Genomic DNA, 20,318 nt, shown 5'->3' on the forward strand with positions numbered 1-20,318 from the left:
ATTTAGACCTTCGTTCAAAATTTTATGTCGAAATTACTTCTTTTTTTTTAAATATTATTAAATAGTCCGATCCTCTCTTCTTTCTCTTATTTATTTTTGGACTCTCCTTCTAAAATGCTCCAAATTATATAAATATTCGGCCGAGCGGTCAATTCTTTTTATTTTTGGCTTGTAATTTTTTAATTTTTTTAAATTTTATTCTATTAACTTTTTACTAATTGCTATTTTAAAAATTCTTCCCATTTTCAACCCCCCACATCCCGAGTCCGGCCACCGATCTTATCGGAGGTCAGACTCGGGATGGGCGTGTTCGAAACCCTAGTGGTATATGGGCACGTTAAACTAGTTATCATCATCAAAATCACCCGACTGCACTTGACAGTAGTAGCATATATATTGAGTGTCCTCCATTGTACTCCTGCAAAATACAAACAAAAACGATGTCTAATATAAATTAAATATAAATAATATAATTATTACAATATATATTCATGTCAGTCTGATTAAAATTAGCTCTACTGGTCTCGCCAGTAGATCTAACAGCATTGCGTGGACTCCCATGTCCAGGTGACATTTGATCTATAAATAAAAATTTAACTATCGACCAATTACACTTCGCCTTTTATAATGTTATTCGGGAGCATACAAATTCTAAAAATATCGGTCGAGACTCTTTATGCAATAGGCGAACTTGTTGGTCTATTTCAACATTGAAAAAACAGGAAGGAAAGTGCAGTAATAAACCCTGTGCTGTATACTAGTATAAACAGATTTTATGGCTATACCATCACGGGTTTTTTTTGTCTTGAAACGAATTTTATATAAAATTTTATATTGAAATTAATTTCCGGCTTATTTCGTAATTCACCCGAATCATTTCGTATACCCTCGGCATAAACCCGAATGTTTTAAAATTCTTTTCAAATCACTGGCATGATTTTGCAAGTAAGGTTTTGATTGGTTGAATGAAAGGTCAGCTGGACATGAGCTCCAACGGGCTGCCGTTAGATCATCCACATGTAATAGTGGAGCTAATTTTAATTAGATTGTATTCATGTCATTCTATAATATATTTTTACAAAAGATATTTTGATATTTTAAAGCTGGTCATAATAAATAAAAAAATCTAACAACCTATACAATTTTTTTTGCCTAATACCAAAACAACCTATACAACATTATTATAACAACCTATACAGACGTCGATTGTTAAACAACGTAGAATTTAATTAATTAAAAATATGTTTCATGTTTAATGTAGGGTTTGTGTAAATGTTTTTGACACTAAACAGAATTGAGTTTGTTTCTGTACACGTTTGAAAAAGTTTTAGCAAAAAATAAATATGTTTATCTTGATTTCAATCGCAATGTTTGGGTCTTCTTGATGTAGTCTTGGTGATTGAACACATACAAATACAATAAATAACAGCTGTATTTATGCAATACGTTGATAAAATCATTTGACAAAGTATAGACCTAATCAAGAAATCGTAACTAGCATCAAATATTAAGGAAACCATTGTAAAAGCAATATTCTTACTACCTACCTTTGACGTGTTCCGAACGTACAACCCGATGTCTCGCTTGACAGTAATTCCACATCCGATGCAAATTTTTTATATACACATCCGTTCCCCTACAGTGAGATCTATCATTTTCATATGGCTTTCCGACGAACTAATTGTTTTGGCAGATTATCTAACCGCATAATACTGTGCAATATTAATTAGAACCAGATTAAAGAAAACGGCAAATAACTTACCTCGATGCGTTGATAGTTTGTCTTTCTCTCGCTTCGGAGGTCGCAATATCCTGTGTACGATGATAACGGCGTTAATATCAGTATGCTGTCTCATATACAGAAAAGCTTCTGCATTATGTCAATGGTTAAGGAGAGGAAACCCGCTTCATGGGCTACTTTTTCCGATTAGCAGCAAGGGATCTTTTATTTGCGCTTCCCACAGGCAGGATAGCACAAACCATGGCCTTTGTTTACACCTACCCAATGAGCCTTGCGGAGCACTCAGTCAGGGTTTGGAGTCGGTATCTGGATTAAAAATCCCATGCCTCGACTGGGATCCGAACCCAGTACCTACCAGCCTGTTGACCGATGGCCTCAAAACGACGCCATCGAGGCCGGCTTATGTTAATTGAAACCAAAAAGAATTGATACAGTTTGGTAGCCGTCACGACCCGATACGGTTTAAACGTTTGGTGAGTCAACGCTAAACATCGCTCGTATGAGGTGCGACGGGTAGCAGGATCCTGTATGGACTCGTGTTTCTTACCCGTCCAAACCACTGTCCCATGTCTGGTACACCAATACAATGCCATGTTGCTATTGTGCCTATATAAAACAAAAATATTTAGGAATCACAACAGGCTTATGACCCCCGTTTTAAAAATGGGGGATAGGACCCTTCTGCCACCCCACCCCCCGAATCAGCGCCTGGCATGATGGGTAGCACGCCGTTTTGTTGATTATTGTTTACAAATATTCGGACTGTTTGTTCACCCGATCTTCGGGCCACCCAACTGAATGAGGAAGTATGTTCCACCACGTTCCTGATTGCACAATTATTATAGCAGGACATTCAATGTGTCAACACGTGCACATCCCAGGTAAGTGTAGGTGTCGTTAATAGATTTACTTTATTACAGGTAGATATTTCACTTTTATTGCTCTACGAATGTCAACAGTATCACAGTGGCTCACGTAGAGATTTGGGCTGACTTAGAAATGTGTGATTTATGAAATGAAACGACGAAATGATCAAATATTATTTTAACGAGTAATCTTAGATAATTGTTATGTTCCTGTTACCCAGAGCTGTATGTAGCTAACGTGGTTTTAGAGTGGGGACAGAGACAGTGATATAATACTGGGTAGGAGGTATGTGTGTGTGTGTGTGTGTGTGTGTGTGTGTGTGTGTGTGTACTGGGTAGGAGGTATGTGTGTGTGTGTGTGTGTACTGGGTAGGAGGTATGTGTGTGTGTGTGTGTGTACTGGGTAGGAGGTATGTGTGTGTGTGTGTGTGTGTGTACTGGGTAGGAGGTATGTGTGTGTGTGTGTGTGTGTGTGTGTGTGTGTGTGTGTGTGTGTGTACTGGGTAGGAGGTATGTGTGTGTGTGTGTGTGTGTACTGGGTAGGAGGTATGTGTGTGTGTGTGTGTGTGTGTGTACTGGGTAGGAGGTATGTGTATGTGTGTGTGTGTGTGTGTGTGTGTGTACTGGGTAGGAGGTATGTGTGTGTGTGTGTGTGTGTGTGTGTATGTGTATGTGTGTGTGTGTACTGGGTAGGAGGTATGTGTGTGTGTGTGTGTGTACTGGGTAGGAGGTATGTGTGTGTGTGTGTGTGTGTGTGTGTGTACTGGGTAGGAGGTATGTGTGTGTGTGTGTGTGTGTGTACTGGGTAGGAGGTATGTGTGTGTGTGTGTGTGTGTGTGTGTGTACTGGGTAGGAGGTATGTGTGTGTGTGTGTGTGTGTACTGGGTAGGAGGTATGTGTGTGTGTGTGTGTGTGTACTGGGTAGGAGGTATGTGTGTGTGTGTGTGTGTGTGTGTGTGTACTGGGTAGGAGGTATGTGTGTGTGTGTGTGTACTGGGTAGGAGGTATGTGTGTGTGTGTGTGTGTGTGTGTACTGGGTAGGAGGTATGTGTGTGTGTGTGTGTGTGTACTGGGTAGGAGGTGTGTGTGTGTGTGTTTGCGTGTATGTGTTTGAGGTTGTGTGTGTGTTTGCGTGTATGTGTGTGTATATGTGTTTGTGTGTGTGTATTTGTGTGTGTGTGTGTTTGTGTGTGTGTACTGGGTAGGATGTGTATGTGTGTGTGAGTGTGTTTGCGTGTATGTGTTTGAGGTTGTGTGTGTGTTTGCGTATTTGTGTGTGTATATGTGTTTGTGTGTGTGTATTTGTGTGTGTGTGCGTGTGTGTGTGTTTGTGTGTGTGTACTGGGTAGGATGTGTGTGTGTGTGTGTGTGTGTGAGAGCGTATTTAAGGCGGGCTCAAACGATTTTCAGAGCATTTAAAGAGAGACGCGGTGGAGGGACAACACGCACACACACATGCACGCACACACGCACAAAGGGCTTAGCCCGTCATTCACCAATTGTGATTATATATATATATATATATATATATATATATATATATATATATACACACACACATGTATACACATACATGTATATAGATACATACATACATACATACATACATACATACATATGTATTGTAGAATTATACTTATTGGTTGTGACTGTCATAATGTATTTCTCACTGGTAAACGATTCACCAGTGATATTGCAAAATTAATCCCCGTCCGATTGGAAGAATGGCGGAAGACAATTTATTTCATCTAGATTCATTTCAGTTCAAGTTATTTTCGTGATTATATCCAATTAAGGTTCAAGCACGCTGTCCTGGACATATATCTCAGCTACCTTGGCTGTCTGTCCAGGACAATGGGTTATATTTTATACGTTTATAACTGTCCACACGTCCGTCTAGCTTTCTTATGGCAGAGTACTCTGGCTAAGTGATTAGTTATTAGTGAGAGAGAAGTCGGTGTAGTGGTCTTACACATACACCAGGGCCGAATCACACTTTTTTTTTTTTACTCCAGAAAATAGCATACACATCTCAGGGTTTAATTTGTATAGGGTTTCATTTCTTTATAAAAAGTAGTGCCTCCCCACCTAGGATTTTGATCAGGGTACGTCCCTGTACACATAGAGTCGTAAACCCGCTCTGGATGTGAGCCGGTAACGAGAGGCGAACCCAGTACCTCCCAGCCTTAGGTTTAAGGGCTTAAGCACTACACCACCAAGGCCGGTTCCGTGTGAAAAAGTAACTCAGTGTTAGTAAATGAACAACGTATGCGTATCATGAAATCAGGGATTGGTCATCAACACTAGATCGAGGGCGCATGTACCCGGATATTAAACAGTTTACCAGTGTCCACACCCATTGATTCTAATCGACACCAGGGAACTGGGAAACAAAGAGTTATTAATCATCGGCTATTGGATGTCAAACATTTGATAATTTTATCATCTAGTCTTAGAGAGGAAACCCGCTGCATTTTTCCGTTAGTAGCAAGGCATCATTTATATGCACCATCCCACAGACAGGATAGAACATATTACGGTCTTTGATATACCAGTTGTGGTGCACTGGCTGGAACGAGAAATACCGCAGCACAATGGGTCCACCTATGGGGATCGACCCCAGACCGATCGCGCATCTGTGGGATGGTGCATATAAAATATACCTTGCTGCTGATGGGAAATTGTAACGGGTTTCCTCTCTAAGACTATATGTCAAAATTGATGATTAAAAGAGCAATGTGCTCTAGTGATATCGTTAAACAAAACAAACTTTAATTTTAGTGGAAGTCCGGCCATTGCGCCTGACCTATTTTTAAAGGAATGCATGCGCAAGGCTTTTGGACTGGTAGACATATTCAACGATATATAATGTACATGTGCTTAATATCAACAAGTATATTGGTATATTAAATTAATAAAACAGTTAAATGTGATGGCTATTATATACTACTCAAAAGAATTTAATGGTCAGACGATATTTTCGACATTATTTTCTGAATGTCAATTATATTAGCTAGACCATAATGTCACGCATGGTAGTTCCATTTTGACGAAAGTGGGTCTAAGCAACCCATAAATGAATTAAAATCCACTGTCATTGACACTGTCGACTAGTTCTAATGGCGAAAACATGCTTACATTTGCACGTAAATTAGGGCGAAAGCGAAAGGTCTGCTAAGTGCCCATAACTTGCTTTTTCACAAAGCGCTTCATTTGCACGCTTTGCACGTGTATTCCATGTTCCCAATGCTGAATTTCCGTATAATTGGAGCTTGCGTTCGTGTACGATGCACACTCTAAATTCGACAATGGTACGACTTCAACTGACTATCGAAGATCGAGGAAGGGCTATTGCTTGGCTTCAGGATGGCAATACGCAAAGAAATGTTGCTCTGAGACTTGGTGTCAGTCAGAGTGTCGTTGGCCGACTGTGGCAACGGTACCAAGCAACGAATTCTGTTCGAAATCGTCCACGTTCGGGAAGACCCCGAAGCACTACAAATAGAGAGGACCGCTACATCACCAATATGGCTCTACGTCAACGCACAACCACTGCACGCCGATTACGCGACAATCTGCGGACTGCGACTGGAACTCGAGTGTCTGATCAAACCATACGCAATCGTCTGAGAGCCAATAATCTACGCTGCCGTCGCCAGGCTGTTCGACCACCACTCCTACCACGTCACAGAACGGCCAGATGTCACTGGTGCACGCTTCATCTGCGGTGGCAACGTGTTCAGTGGGGTCGAGTGATGTTCACTGATGAGTCCAGGTTTAGTCTCCAGTTCAACGACGGTTCGTGTCTACAGACGTCCTGGGGAGCGCTTCGCTGACGTTAACGTTAGACAACGTCACCGGTTCGGTGGTGGCAGCGTCATGGTGTGGGGCGGCATCTCTATCCACCACAGGACCCCCCTCTATGTGGTGGATGGCAATCTGAATGGAATCCGCTATCTGAATGAGATTATGCTGCCGTTGGTTCTCCCAGGCCTTCAGCAGATTGGCGGCGGGGCAGTTCTGCAGGATAACAATGCCAGACCCCACCGTGCCAGGGTGGTAACGGACTTTCTCAGACAACAAGGTATCGCCAGGATGGATTGGCCAGCATATTCGCCTGACTTGGCCCCAATACAGCACGCCTGGGACGAATTAGGCAGGAGAGTTCGGGATAACCATGCCCCTCCGGCCAACCTTCATGATCTGGGTCAATTTCTTATGGCAGAGTGGCAGGCCATTCCCCAAGAGTTCTTCAGACGTCTAATCAACAGCATGAGGCAACGATGTGTCAAGTGTATTCGCGCCAGGGGTGGATTCACACACTATTAAACGAATGTTCTAATGTGTTCCATGTTTGACAACCTTCAACTTTGACAGCATGTCATGTGACTTTCTTGTATACAGTGACGTTTATTTGTGGGTTTTTGTAAATATGGAACAATAAATAAAAAATTTGGTGTAGTTTACATCATCAATCTAATACACTCTGAAACTTATTTGGTTATAAATTTTTTACCCTTAAATCCTTTTGAGTAGTATATATAACAGGTGCAGCTATTTTGTTCCATCCCAATGACTACGCTCTCTGGCGAGCAGGTGGTTACGTACTACTTAACGCGTCACGTAGGGAATTAGTCTTAGGACCAATGAAACAAAAAGTATGTTTTTCGTAAGATGATGAAACAGGCATGAATCGCAGTGTTCTGTAATAATATCCATCCCAGTAAGCCAGCAATAAGTATATATTATTTACTATACAAAATAAATCACCATTGTCAAAGTGGCTACAAAATAATTCGAAATAACTGTCGAAGGATGTATCATGTTATGTCCACGTGTTAACCTACGTACTGAAATGAGTGTTTTTTCCTCTGCCGGTGATTCCTGATTGGCAGGTGTATATTTGATAGGTAACCAGATATCGCAGTTGCCGCAATCTAGACATAAAATGAAAGAAAATACTATAACCCCATTTAGTTCTGTTAATGAAAATTGAAATAGACATCGTTCACGCAGAATGCACGTGCAGATCGTGTCTGTTTATGGACGAGGTTCCCAAACGCCGGGGAGATGGGGATGATTTCGAATGTGAGAAAATCTGGAGTCCTACTCAGGTGTTGAGGCGAGCGAGGTGCAATAATGGGGTGTATACCTACAGATATGCGTGGGAGAGAGTATCTGTCGGGTGCGCGTGCGCATTGGTGTAAATCATAATAATACCGATTCTGATTCGAGAACATACACTTGGTTTGATGAATGAGAGGCCAAATTTTGTTTGAAGGGATTTTGTTAATATGTATTAATACCAACATGACTATACGTGTCTCACTTGGATGGGGAAGAGGAGAGAATTATGATAGATTTGAGAGGGAGAGGGGGGAGACAGAGGAGAAACAGTTGTGAGAGAGGGAGATAGAGATTGAGTTGCTGGAAGTTTTAACATATATCTTTGTTACGTCATCATATTGAGTCTGGTAGGTACTAGGATCGCATTCCAGTACCAGCTCCAGCGGGGAGCCGTCTTCTATGTCACTAATTACTAACCACTATCCTTGGAAGATAGCTCGGCTAACTGATGTGTGTCCAGGATATAACATAGGTGTCAGAAGATGACAGTGACTGGGGATGGTCAGTTATACAGTAATTTAATTTATTGGTGGGTTGTAATGCAATATCTTCAGAGTTGGGATGGGGGTGGAACAGTGCCCCCCCCCCCCCCCCCCGTCCCATCTCTGCTTCTGGCGCCTTTGTAACCAGATATCACAGTTGTCGCAATCTAGACATAAAATGAAGACGTAGGGTTGTTTTTAGAAAGAAAATACTATAACCCCATTTAGTTCTGTTAATGAAAATTGAAATATATTTAGTTAAATAGTTTATTATATTAACAAGTCATTTATGTTGTTTTACAAGTCAGTTTGATCAAAGGAAGGGCTCTGTCATAAATTACAGCGTTTGTTTACACTGTGCATACAGGAGTTTGTTGGAGCTGACGACACTTCCTCCCAATGTAGAGACCGGCCGCGACGAAAAAGAAACAAAATGGCTGCCCCCATTTAGCAGGAGTAATCACGTTTAAAAAAAAAAAAAAAAAAAAAAAAATTATGCGTTTTTCATTTCTTAAAGTGTCAGTATGTGTTGGTGGTCCGGGTATGCATCTTTGCAACACACAAGGCTCATATTTGACTTTTCCTCCCCTTTAAATAATGTAGACGTATATCCGATCACCTCCTTCGAAAAACCGCGAATCCGCTCCATACAAAAACTAACATATCTCTTAGAACTGGAGATGTAATATTATTTGTTTTATTCCAGCTTACGATGAAAGACCATCAAATTCTGAAAGTGGATTTATTACTAATGCTTTTGTGCACAATTAAAGACGTCGTGTTTGTTGAAGGAAATGACGCCACGGTCATGTGTCTTGAGCCAGATATAGATGAACTGAAGCAGCAAATTCCGGAATACCTGGTTGGATCGGCAGATCTTCATTCCAGTTTCTTCAACGTGCACGAGCTGACCAAGTATATAAAGCGAAATAACGGCTATATGAACAGCTCCGCTAGGTGGCGCTACGTTCTGTTTGGAGAGAGAAGCTGTCATTTAGTCCAGCATTCGGAATTGGGTCAACGCGGAAACATGTGTCCATCCTACTACGTACTGGAGCATGACCCAGGGAGAATCCCTCAAGACATTGTTCACGCAGAATGCACGTGCAGATCGTGTCTGTTTATGGACGAGGTTCCCAAACGCTGGGGAGATGGGGATCATTTCGAATGTGAGAAAATCTGGAGTCATACTCAGGTGTTCAGGCGAGCGGGGTGCAATGATGGGGTGTATACCTATAGATATGCGTGGGAGAGAGTGTCTGTAGGGTGCGCATGCGCATTGGTGTAAATCATAATAATACCGATTCTGATTCGAGAACATGCACTTGGTTTGATGAACGAGAGGCCAAATTTTGTTTGAAGGGATTTTGTTAATATTTATTAATACCTACATGACTGTACGTGTCTCACTTGGATTGGGGAAAAGGAGATAATTACGATAGATTTGAGAGGGAGAGGGGGAGACACAGAAGGAGAAACAGTTATGAGAGAGGGAGATAGAGATTGAGTTGCTGGAAATTTTAACAGATATCTTTGTTACCTCATCTTATTAAGTCTGGTAGGTACTAGGATCGTATTCCAGTACCAGCTCCACCGGGAGCCGTCTTCTATGTCACTAATTACTAACCACTATCCTTGGAAGATAGCTCGGCTAACTGATGTGTGTCAAGGACAATGTTGTTGACCTTTAAGAGGATATAACATAGGTATTAGAAGATGACAGTGACTGGGGGTGGTCAGTTAAACAAACTTCTTTTTTTCTGCATTATTATTACATTATTACTTGTCATCACCAGTAACAACAAAAAGGGACTAATCTATTTGTTTTAGATTGGAGCATAAAGCTGCTTTAACTAGGCCACGGTGCACATCCATTATATTACATGCAGCATGTGTTTTTTTCAAACAAGGAACAAAGTTAATATTTAAAAATTAAGTTTATATATGCAGAAAATGCAGATACATGAAAACACATTTATAATGCATGTGAAAGCCTTTCAGGTGTGGCAATATAAAATGTTACACGATTGCTCCACTACCACACGCTGTATGTATGTTTTAATTTTAAAATTAAGACTTATCTAAGAATACTCCCTGTCGGTGGACCCATTGGGCTATTTCTCGTTCCAGCCAGTGCTCCACAACTGGTGTAACAAAGGCCGTGGTATGTACTATCCTGTCTGTGGGATGGTGCATATAAAAGATCCCTTGCTGCTTATTGAAAAGAATAGCCCATGAAGTGGCGACAACAGGTTTCCTCTCTCAATATCTGTGTGGTCGTTAACCATAAGTCCTGACGCCATATAACCGTAAATAAAATGTGTTGAGTGCATCGTTAAATAAAACATTTCCTTCCTTCCTTATCTAAGAATACTATGAAATATGTAAACAAATTTTGGGGCCACAATTTTCACTTTACCGATTACTATTATTTATTATTTTACTCACTCTGGCATACAGTTATGTTATGTGCCATTTTCATAGAGAAACATTAAATCAAGTATACAACTCTACATATAAAAAGAGATACTAGTATAAAAAATATTGGTTCAAGTAGTGACTAGTGGAATACATTTAACCAATATGTGCTTAAGTAATATATAAATGTCATGTGCATGATCTGGAATCACTGTATGCATTAAACCACAGGGAAATAATACTAATACCCATTTAAAAATACAAACTGAAATGATATTATTTTTAAAAGCTGAAGCCTCCATACTGTACCTCAATAAAGGTAATTTTATAGCATGTAAAATCAACTCCAGTCTACTTTGTTAGAATCATTTTACACAAAAAGCTGAATCGGGCAGCTCCAGTGACCGAGTGAGATCGTTCATGTGGAAAGATCGTCATGATCAGCAAATCCATCCTTCCAAATACACAATACACTGTGACAGAGGTGAATCTCAGTCAATACACAATACACTGTGACAGAGGAGAATCTCACTCAATAGACATACCGTAGTACAGACCAATGTACATGATACTTGAATAAAGTGTCCCTGCGACTCCCCAAGCTATCTGCAATCATACATGGTTTAACCAATGATTTTCAAATTGTTAAAATAAAGGAAAGTGAATTTGGTAATAATAGTTCACAGTATATTAGTTAGCAATCCTTTATATTATTGCACTTAGCTTATGGCAACATACTGAGATAAATAAATAGAAAAACACATGGCAATGTGAACCCAAGTTTTAGTAATGTGGGACCTGATACTGTAGATAATAGACAGATTGGTTGCAGTCACTCTTTGCTGTTAGGCCCAGTGGTAAAGTGCTCGCTTGATGCACGGTCGGTCTGGAATCTATCCCTGTCTGTAAGACCATTGGGCCATTTCTCCCTCTCGCCAGTGCACCACGACTGGTATATCAACGGCCATGGTATGTGCTACCCTGTCTGTGGGATGGTGCATATAAAAGATCCCTTGTTACTAATGGAAAAATGTAGCGGGTTTCTTTTCTAAGACTCAAAATTACCAAATGTTTGACATCCAATAGCTGGTGATGATTAATAAATCAATGTGCTCCAGTGGTGTCCTTAAACAGAACTTTTTAACTCTCTGCTGTTAGTGCTGGTGGGATCCCTTACTTCCTTCCAGCCAAGGAAAATATACCAGAATTCCCCAAACTCCTCCCTCCCTCCAAATTAATCCCCGCAAAAAGAATGTACTTCTGGCTACTAGTAATCAAGTGTCAACACATGGTGGTGGTGGTGGACAGGCACTTGCCCACTTAAAAATGACAGACACACACAGACACAAACACAGACACACACGTACACACAGACCACACCCACAAATGCATACACACACAAAAGAAACAGAGAACAAGCACAGCACATATACACACCACCACCATACAGTAACACATGCATTCACACACAAACACATCACATGCACTATTTTGTATGTACTGACTTATCAAAAGTGGGAACCCAGAAGGTAGCTCCACCCCCCCCCCCCCCACCGTCTCCCACTAATACACCTGTGTAGTTAACAAAGAACAACACAAAGGCAGTGTCACACACACACACACACACACACCCAACCCCTGTCTCCCACTAATACACCTGTGGAGTTCACAAAGAACAACACAAAGGCAGTGCCCCCCCCCCCCCCCACCCCCTGTCTCCCACTAATACACCTGTGGAGTTCACAAAGAACAACACAAGGGCAGTGTTCCCCCCATCCGTCTCCCACTAATACACCTGTGGAGTTAACAGCCCAAAGGCAGTGTTCCCCCACCCGTCTCCCACTAATACACCTGTGGAGTTAACAAAGAACAACACAAAGGCAGTGTTCCCCCCACCCCCGTCTCCCACTAATACACTTGTGTAGTTAACAAAGAACACAAAATCAGTGTTCCCCCCACCCGTCTCCCACTAATACACCTGTGGAGTTCACAAAGAACACAAAGGCAGTGTTCCCCCCATCCGTCTCCCACTAATACACCTGTGGAGTTCACAAAGAACAACACAAAGGCAGTGTTCCCCCCACCCCTGTCTCCCACTAATACACCTGTGGAGTTCACAAAGAACAACACAAGGGCAGTGTTCCCCCCATCCCTGTCTCCCACTAATACACCTGTGGAGTTCACAAAGAACAACACAAGGGCAGTGTTCCCCCCACCCCTGTCTCCCACTAATACACCTGTGGAGTTCACAAAGAACAACACAAAGGCAGTATGTAAAAATTGTTTATTTACTGGTAACGTTCGGATCCTGCTCAGCACTGAGTAGAACAATGGATGAGCAAGACAGACTCGCAGAAAGTATAATAACAGTTGGACATCACTGCGGTGCAGCACATCCCAGGCAGTGGGTAACACTAGATACAAAACATAACACAAGTAACATACTGGACAAACGCTCGGTGAGACTGACCAGCTAACATTCTCATCATATATCTCTGTTGCATTTCAAATTATACAAGTACAAATCATACTGGACAAACACTGTAAGAATGACCAGTAAACATTGTCATAACTGGCTGGCAGTTCTAATTATACAAATACATAACACACTGGACAAACACTCGGCGAGACTGACCAGGTAACATACTCATTATAATTGTCTGGCAGAGTCCAAATTATACAAGTACATATCATACTGGACAAATGCTTGGTGAGACTCACAACGTAACATACTCCTCATAACTGGCTGGCAGTTCTAATTATACAAATACATAACACACTGGACAACCATTTGGTGAGACTGACCAGTTAACATACTGATCTTAACTGTCTGGTAGTCCTAATGATACAAGTACATAACACACTGGACAAACACTCGGCGAGACTGACCAGGTAACATACTCATTATAATTGTCTGGCAGAGTCCAAATTATACAAGTACATATCATACTGGACAAATGCTTGGTGAGACTGACCACGTAACATACTCCTCATAACTGGCTGGCAGAGTCCAAATTTTACAAGTACATAACATACATAATATACAAATGTAGAGGACAAAACCTTCAAGATGGTAGAGAGAGAATCCGTGAGTATCATGAAGCATTACACAGAATGTAACAGAAGAACATTTACGGATTCAATATCCATGATCATAGAATTCATAGTTATTATAAAGCATATGAGTGAAGCATTAAACAGAATTTGTAGACATGCTGGTGACAAGAATCGAGAACATACAGAGGATAATTAAGATGAAACAAAATAATCCAATACAAAGATACAAAGAACCAAGAATACAAATGCAGAAACTGTGTATTGATGTAGGATGAAGATACTTTAAGGATAGTTGATGAAGTCTCTTTGCTTGATAAATAATCTAAACATACTGGACTAATCCAAATTTCAAACTGTCACACGGGTACATAAGACTGACACAGCTGGGTAGTCGGGACTGACTGGGGTGGGTGAGGCCATAGGCGTACAGGCTCCTATTTTTATAGGGGGGCAGGCTGGTTTTTACACAAATTGAAAACAAAAAGCCTGAATCTGGATAACGACATTTGTTCAAATTTAGCATTACTGCCAAATAGCTATATAGGGTTGCTACACATTTTTACATGGATTATAACTAATTTTGAGGGCAGAATGATGAAAATACACCGTAAAAAGGTCTTAGTTTAGCACATTTTGCCTGAATTTGAGGTTTTGCTCTAGCACTAGGGGAGCAGTTGCCCCCCACCCACTCTCCTGTCTCATACACTTATGGGTGTGGGGGGAGGGGGTCAGCTCGTGTTGATAGCCCACATCCTGGTGTCCTGGGTGTATAGTAACAAGGAACAGAGTGAGATTGTTTGATGCCTCTGTAGCTAAAATAATAAAAAAGCAACCCAAAACAAATTGAAACATCAAATTGCTCTTAAATATGAAAAAAGTTGTGATAGAAATTACATGTAGGAAAATATGCTTTGATGTCTCCAGGTCCACTTATATGTCAGAACATTTCATTTTTCTCATACAGCTACAATGTCCATATTAATAAAACAATAAAAGATGAAAAAAAAATCCAAAAACCCCATGTTGACTGTACAACAGTTAAGTCAAAGACAATTCCCGATAACATAATGAATGGCTGATTGTGTAATGCATCAATAATAATTAATAATTAAAAATAATGTTCTTCCAGTGAGTAACAAGAGGTTTTTAAAAAACCCTAAATACAGTGAAAGTTTCTGTTCTGTACTGATATTTAAAAAGGAACCTTAAGAAATGTCCGGTTTAGAGAGGAATTCTGGTTTCAGAGGGTCGAGTTTAGACAGGTTTCACTGTGTATGATATTTGGTTATCAACAAGAGGGGTAAAGGGTAAAGTATGCAAATACTACTTCACTAAACACACCCACAAAAAAACAAAACAAAAACCCTCCGACTTACTTAACTTAATGTAATTTGAAGCAGATACATACCAATCCACCAAAACTATCATGTACATAAATGTTTCAAAATGAAAAGGTTAAAAAATGAAAGCAATAAAAAATAATGAAAGCAATAACTTCCTTCAAGTATTCAGCTGAGGTGAGCACCGTGTGACGTTAGATGTCACAAAACAGTTTGCAGTAAACATCTCTGTAGTGTGTGTTGGTGAACAGTCTCAAAATAGCACTTCAACAAGCAGTACAAAACACTGATATTGGACAAACCATTTACAAAACATCTGGCCAGCTTACTGCTGAAATACTAGCATAATGTTAAAAACAATACCATTAATACAATAGTAAACTGATATTATTATTATTATAAATTAAGTCGGTACTGAATATTTAATAAATTAATATTGTACCCAACCCCTGCAATTGCCTATGGCAATCGGCAATGCTGTTGCAATTGGAGATTGCCGTGGGGGTTTTAGTTTTGCATGGCACTGTTTTGTCTTGGACTATTCAAGGTGGGGTTTTTTAATGGTATGTTTTATGCCATGGGCATTTTCTTAATTACAGGCATGTACGATGCTTAGGTTGTTTTGCTATTGATTAAAGTGTGCAATAAATCTACATCATGGCACACGTTTTAAACTACCGCTCACAAGCCAAATTTTCTTACATCATGCAATATCACTTAGAGACATGGTACAAGTAAGTTAGTACATAAATGTACTCCTAGGATGCAAGGTTATTTACACACTTGAAATTGATGTTTTGATTGACAGCAGACCAACCCTTGTGGTCATATATGGAATCATCGGCTGTCGATCAAAACAACTGTTTGTAATCAATCATGCATACCAGTAGATATGCAGTAACTTTAACATAATACATGTAATAATAATAATAACAATAATAATAATAATAATAATAATAATATTAAATACATAATAATAATAAAATAAATAAAAAATGAAAAATCCCACAACAGAAACCCAACAATAATAATTAAAATTTAGAGAGACAATAGTACTTGTAACAGCAAGTACACCAAGGAAACAATAGTGTAGCTGGTATAGCAATGGAGTACATGTCATTTAATAATACTGTTAGTCACATAGTTACATAACATGTTTAGAGTACCCATCAGGGTGGGTTGGGGTGGGGTATTAGACTTACAGCAAAGTGGAAAACAATTCAAAGTAAGACACCCCCCCCAAAAAAAAGTTGGTCTCTGGTCAGATGAAAATTCCAGAATTGATGCAGCGATGCATCTTTTTTTCTTTTCTTTTTTTTCAATTTTTTTTTTTAAAACCTGGATTTCACAGAAAAAGTCCATATATTTGATACCAAAATAAAGGGCATATTTAAATTGAAATCAGAATGCATGTCCTAGTTCAGGCAGGAAGGCAGTTTGGCTCACAATGCAGTTTTACGTCATAGCAAGAAAAGCCCAGCAAAAATTGACATACTGCGGCAAATTAAAAAAAAGAAAAAAAGTTGACACACGAGGGTCAAAATTGATAAGCGCTCTGACCAGAGACCAGAAAGTCGTTTATTTTGTTTGGCCTAATCTACAAACGAGAAGTAAGATCTAACATCAATAATGATGTTTTACTGGCCATGTGTACCTGTCTGTTATTACACACCGACTTCCACTGTTTAGCCATTGGTTTTGTGTGATAAAATTATACACTGATTATTTACTAGTCAAGACCCCAATCATTTAGTTTATTGCTACATGTAAGTTTATGGGAAATATGGTTAGCTGTAGTTAAAACTAACAGAATATTTATTAACGAAGTGCAATGATCAAATTATGTAAATTAAGGCCGAACACCACAACCCAACATGTCTCGATCTAATCCAACCAAAGTTCCAGAACTGATGCAGTGATGTATTTAAAAACAACAACAAAACACCATTTCACTGCACAGATAAGGTGGGTACATTTTTGGTTGTTGTCCTCCTCTGCCTTGGTCCTGCCTCATTGGGCATGGTGCTCCCTCATTTGCCTTGGTATCCTAAATGGTTTCAGTCACATTTTCCATACAGCCAAGGCAACTTTTGTGACTTTGACTTTGCCCCCAAATGACCTCATTTCGATGTGTGTGCTGACCAGAGACCAACAATGGATTAGTAACGGTTAACTTGGTGAGTATGCAGCACAGCATCGTGTGCTAACATTAACAAGCAACATTATGAAAGACTACGGTGAAAAGCATCATACACCGTGTACCAATACTGCGATGACCTCATGACCTGGCTATCACAGCCACACATCAACAGACCAACAAAAGGGAGGTTGTGATTCCCAATGTGTACAGATACTGCGATGACCTCATGACCTGGCTATCACAGCCACACATCAACAAATCAACAAAAGGGAGGTTGTGATTCCCAATGTGTACAGATACTGCGATGACCTCATGACCTGGCTATCACAGCCACACATCAACAGACCAACAAAAGGGAGGTTGTGATTCCCAATGTGTACAGATACTGCGATGACCTCATGACCTGGCTATCACAGCCACACATCAACAGACCAACAAAAGGGAGGTTGTGATTCCCAATGTGTACAGATACTGCGATGACCTCATGACCTGGCTATCACAGCCACACATCAACAGACCAACAAAAGGGAGGTTGTGATTCCCAATGTGTACAGATACTGCGATGACCTCATGACCTGGCTATCACAGCCACACATCAACAGACCAACAAAAGGGAGGTTGTGATTCCCAATGTGTACAGATACTGCGATGACCTCATGACCTGGCTATCACAGCCACACATCAACAAACCAACAAAAGGGAGGTTGTGATTCCCAATGTGTACAGATACTGCGATGACCTCATGACCTGACTATCACAGCCACACATCAACAAACCAACAAAAGGGAGGTTGTGATTCCCAATGTGTACAGATACTGCGATGACCTCATGACCTGGCTATCAGTCACACATCAACAAATCAACAAAAGGGAGGTTGTGATTCCCAGAGTGCAGGAATGTGTACAATTAGAAACCAGAAATGTTATAACTTAAGAATTAAATTGATTATAATCACTACAGTTTAAAGGCATCTCATTGGTCTAGCCTTAACAGCATGTTTCTGCATGAACGTAAAAATGTCGGGGTGTGTGTGTGTGTGTGTGTGTTATATATTTCTACTTTATATTAATGAGCATTATTCTTCCAATCTAATTAAAATTAGCTCCACTATTACATGTGGATCTATCAGCAGCCAGTTGGAGCTCATGTCCACCAATCAAGTGCCAGTGATTTGAAAATAATTTGAAAACATTCCGAATTATCCTGAGGGTATACGATATGTTTCGTGTGAATTACAAATGCCTTATTTAGACCAGTAGAACTAATTTTAATCAGATTGCTAACAACACTGCGTAGTCTCCAATGTCCAAGTAACATTTCGTCTGTAAATAAAAAATTTAATATTGACCAATCGCACTTCGCTTTTATAACGTTATTTGGGAGCATATAAATTCTAAAAGTCTATTTTAGTGGCCGCTGTACAGTGAACCATACCAATATGTACGGGATGGGTTATCAGTCTTCAATTTTACATTACAAATTATTTATTTATTAAAAAATCTAAAAACTAAATCAGTCTTCAGTTTTACATTACAAATTATTTATTTTATAAAATAAAACATGTTTTAAGGCATTCATAATTCACACGAAACATGTTGTATACCCTCAGGATAATTCAGAATGTTTTCAAATTATTTTTAAATCACTGGCATGATTCTGCAAGTAAGGTTTTGATCGGTGGACATGCGCTCCAACTGGCTGCTGTTAGATCCACATGTAATAGTGGAGCTAATTTTAATTAGATTGTTATTCTTCATGACCCCCTCTACCCCAATTAAAAACAAAATATGAATTTGTGTAATTATTATTAAGTATTTTTCAAATTTAATTATAAGGATTGTCTATATTTCTTTTAGATTCGTCAAGAGTATTAAAAACAGAAACTTGCGTAAATATTTGTATCCAAAGTTTTATCAATTTACTTCTCTCTTTTTTTTGTTCAAACATATACATGTACTAAACAAAAAACACAATTACAATTAATTTGATAATTAATGTCAAAATGGGCCTAAACAATTGACAAGACATTGATAATTTTAACAAATAATTTTAAAAACCTATTTCTTTTGTTGTTCACTATGTATACTACAATACTACAAACACCAGTAATAACAGACACAAAGATAAATAGGGAGATAAAGTTTGAAACGGTGAGCAAAAATGTTTCTATCGCAACCAAGCTAATTACAGTCCACATTCAAGCAGGGCCGGCTTTAGACCTTGGGGGGCCCGGGGCACTTCAGGTTTGGAGGCCCCTCAACACAGAAATTAAATTACATTACAAATAAAAAAATGAACTAATTTCTTCCTTAGTCTGGGGGGCCCCTCTGGCAGGGGGGGGGGGAGGGTCCCCAAGGCAATTGCCCCCTTATAAATCCGACACTACATTCAAGTAAACACTGGAAATCACAACATCCATATTGACTTCATTTCTCTCTATCTACTTTAGGATATAAATAAACATAACAACTATGGATATGAACTGGCAACAACTTAGTCTGTCTTGATATAAATATACGTAACAAGTATAATTAAAAACAGAATGGCAACTCGCAAAATGAAACAAAGATATATTTCAGCTTATAGCAACAAAGTAAAAACATAAAATGAGATAAACATCATCACATTATTTTGATCATCTAGGCATCAAACTCACTCAACTTTCGAGAAAGTCGTCTATACTAGTGACAAGAAGTTACGGGCCACATGGACACTGCATCTGAGAAGGGTAGCACTACAACCTTACAGGAACGTCAACCATGCGAGTTTAGTGATATAAATTAAGATCGATTATGGGGAATAAATAGGATATTAAACTCGCTACCATTTTGTTATCATGTTTATGTTCCTCATGAAATAAGTTTCATTTCATTCGCTGAAGCTCGTGACAACTGAAAGTTATTTCACTCTGGACATAAACATGATACGAAATGGAAGCTCGTTTAATATCCTGTAATTGTCATTGGATTGTTTTATAATGTCATGTGAACTAAATTATGAGCAATCACTTCCAATACAAACTTCAAAAACTGTGGGACACTCGGTGTAAACAAATACATAACAGAAAATCAACAAACCTGCAATAGACGCGTAACAGAAACATAAACTAATCTGGCTCTAAAAACCATATCCATATGCATATCAATA

The 20,318-nt window shown here is 39.5% G+C and overlaps 1 protein-coding gene and 1 long non-coding RNA gene across 2 annotated transcripts; one reads left to right on the forward strand and one right to left on the reverse strand.

Annotated features, from left to right (window-relative positions):
* Positions 1-2,542: 2,542 nt before the first annotated feature.
* On the forward strand, positions 2,543-10,364 carry LOC121382193 (interleukin 17-like protein). Its single transcript, XM_041511716.1, has 2 exons — positions 2,543-2,622; positions 8,923-10,364. Exon 2 carries the CDS (start codon positions 8,929-8,931, stop codon positions 9,502-9,504), a length of 576 nt encoding a protein of 191 aa, XP_041367650.1. The 5' UTR covers positions 2,543-2,622; positions 8,923-8,928; the 3' UTR covers positions 9,505-10,364.
* Positions 10,365-12,903: 2,539 nt separating this feature from the next.
* LOC121381086 lies at positions 12,904-18,339 on the reverse strand. The gene is made up of 2 exons (XR_005959044.1): positions 17,481-18,339; positions 12,904-17,308 (listed from the first exon to the last, which is right to left on the reverse strand). It is a non-coding gene; the product is annotated as an uncharacterized LOC121381086 (long non-coding RNA).
* Between the last annotated feature and the right edge of the window lie 1,979 nt (positions 18,340-20,318).

This window comes from Gigantopelta aegis, chromosome 9 (genome assembly GCF_016097555.1).
Source record: "Gigantopelta aegis isolate Gae_Host chromosome 9, Gae_host_genome, whole genome shotgun sequence".
Classification (NCBI taxonomy): domain Eukaryota; kingdom Metazoa; phylum Mollusca; class Gastropoda; order Neomphalida; family Peltospiridae; genus Gigantopelta; species Gigantopelta aegis.

Excerpts from the sequence above, each read along its gene's own strand:
- LOC121382193 (XM_041511716.1), top strand. The coding sequence starts at position 8,929 with ATGAAAGACCATCAAATTCTGAAAGTGGATTTATTACTAATGCTTTTG.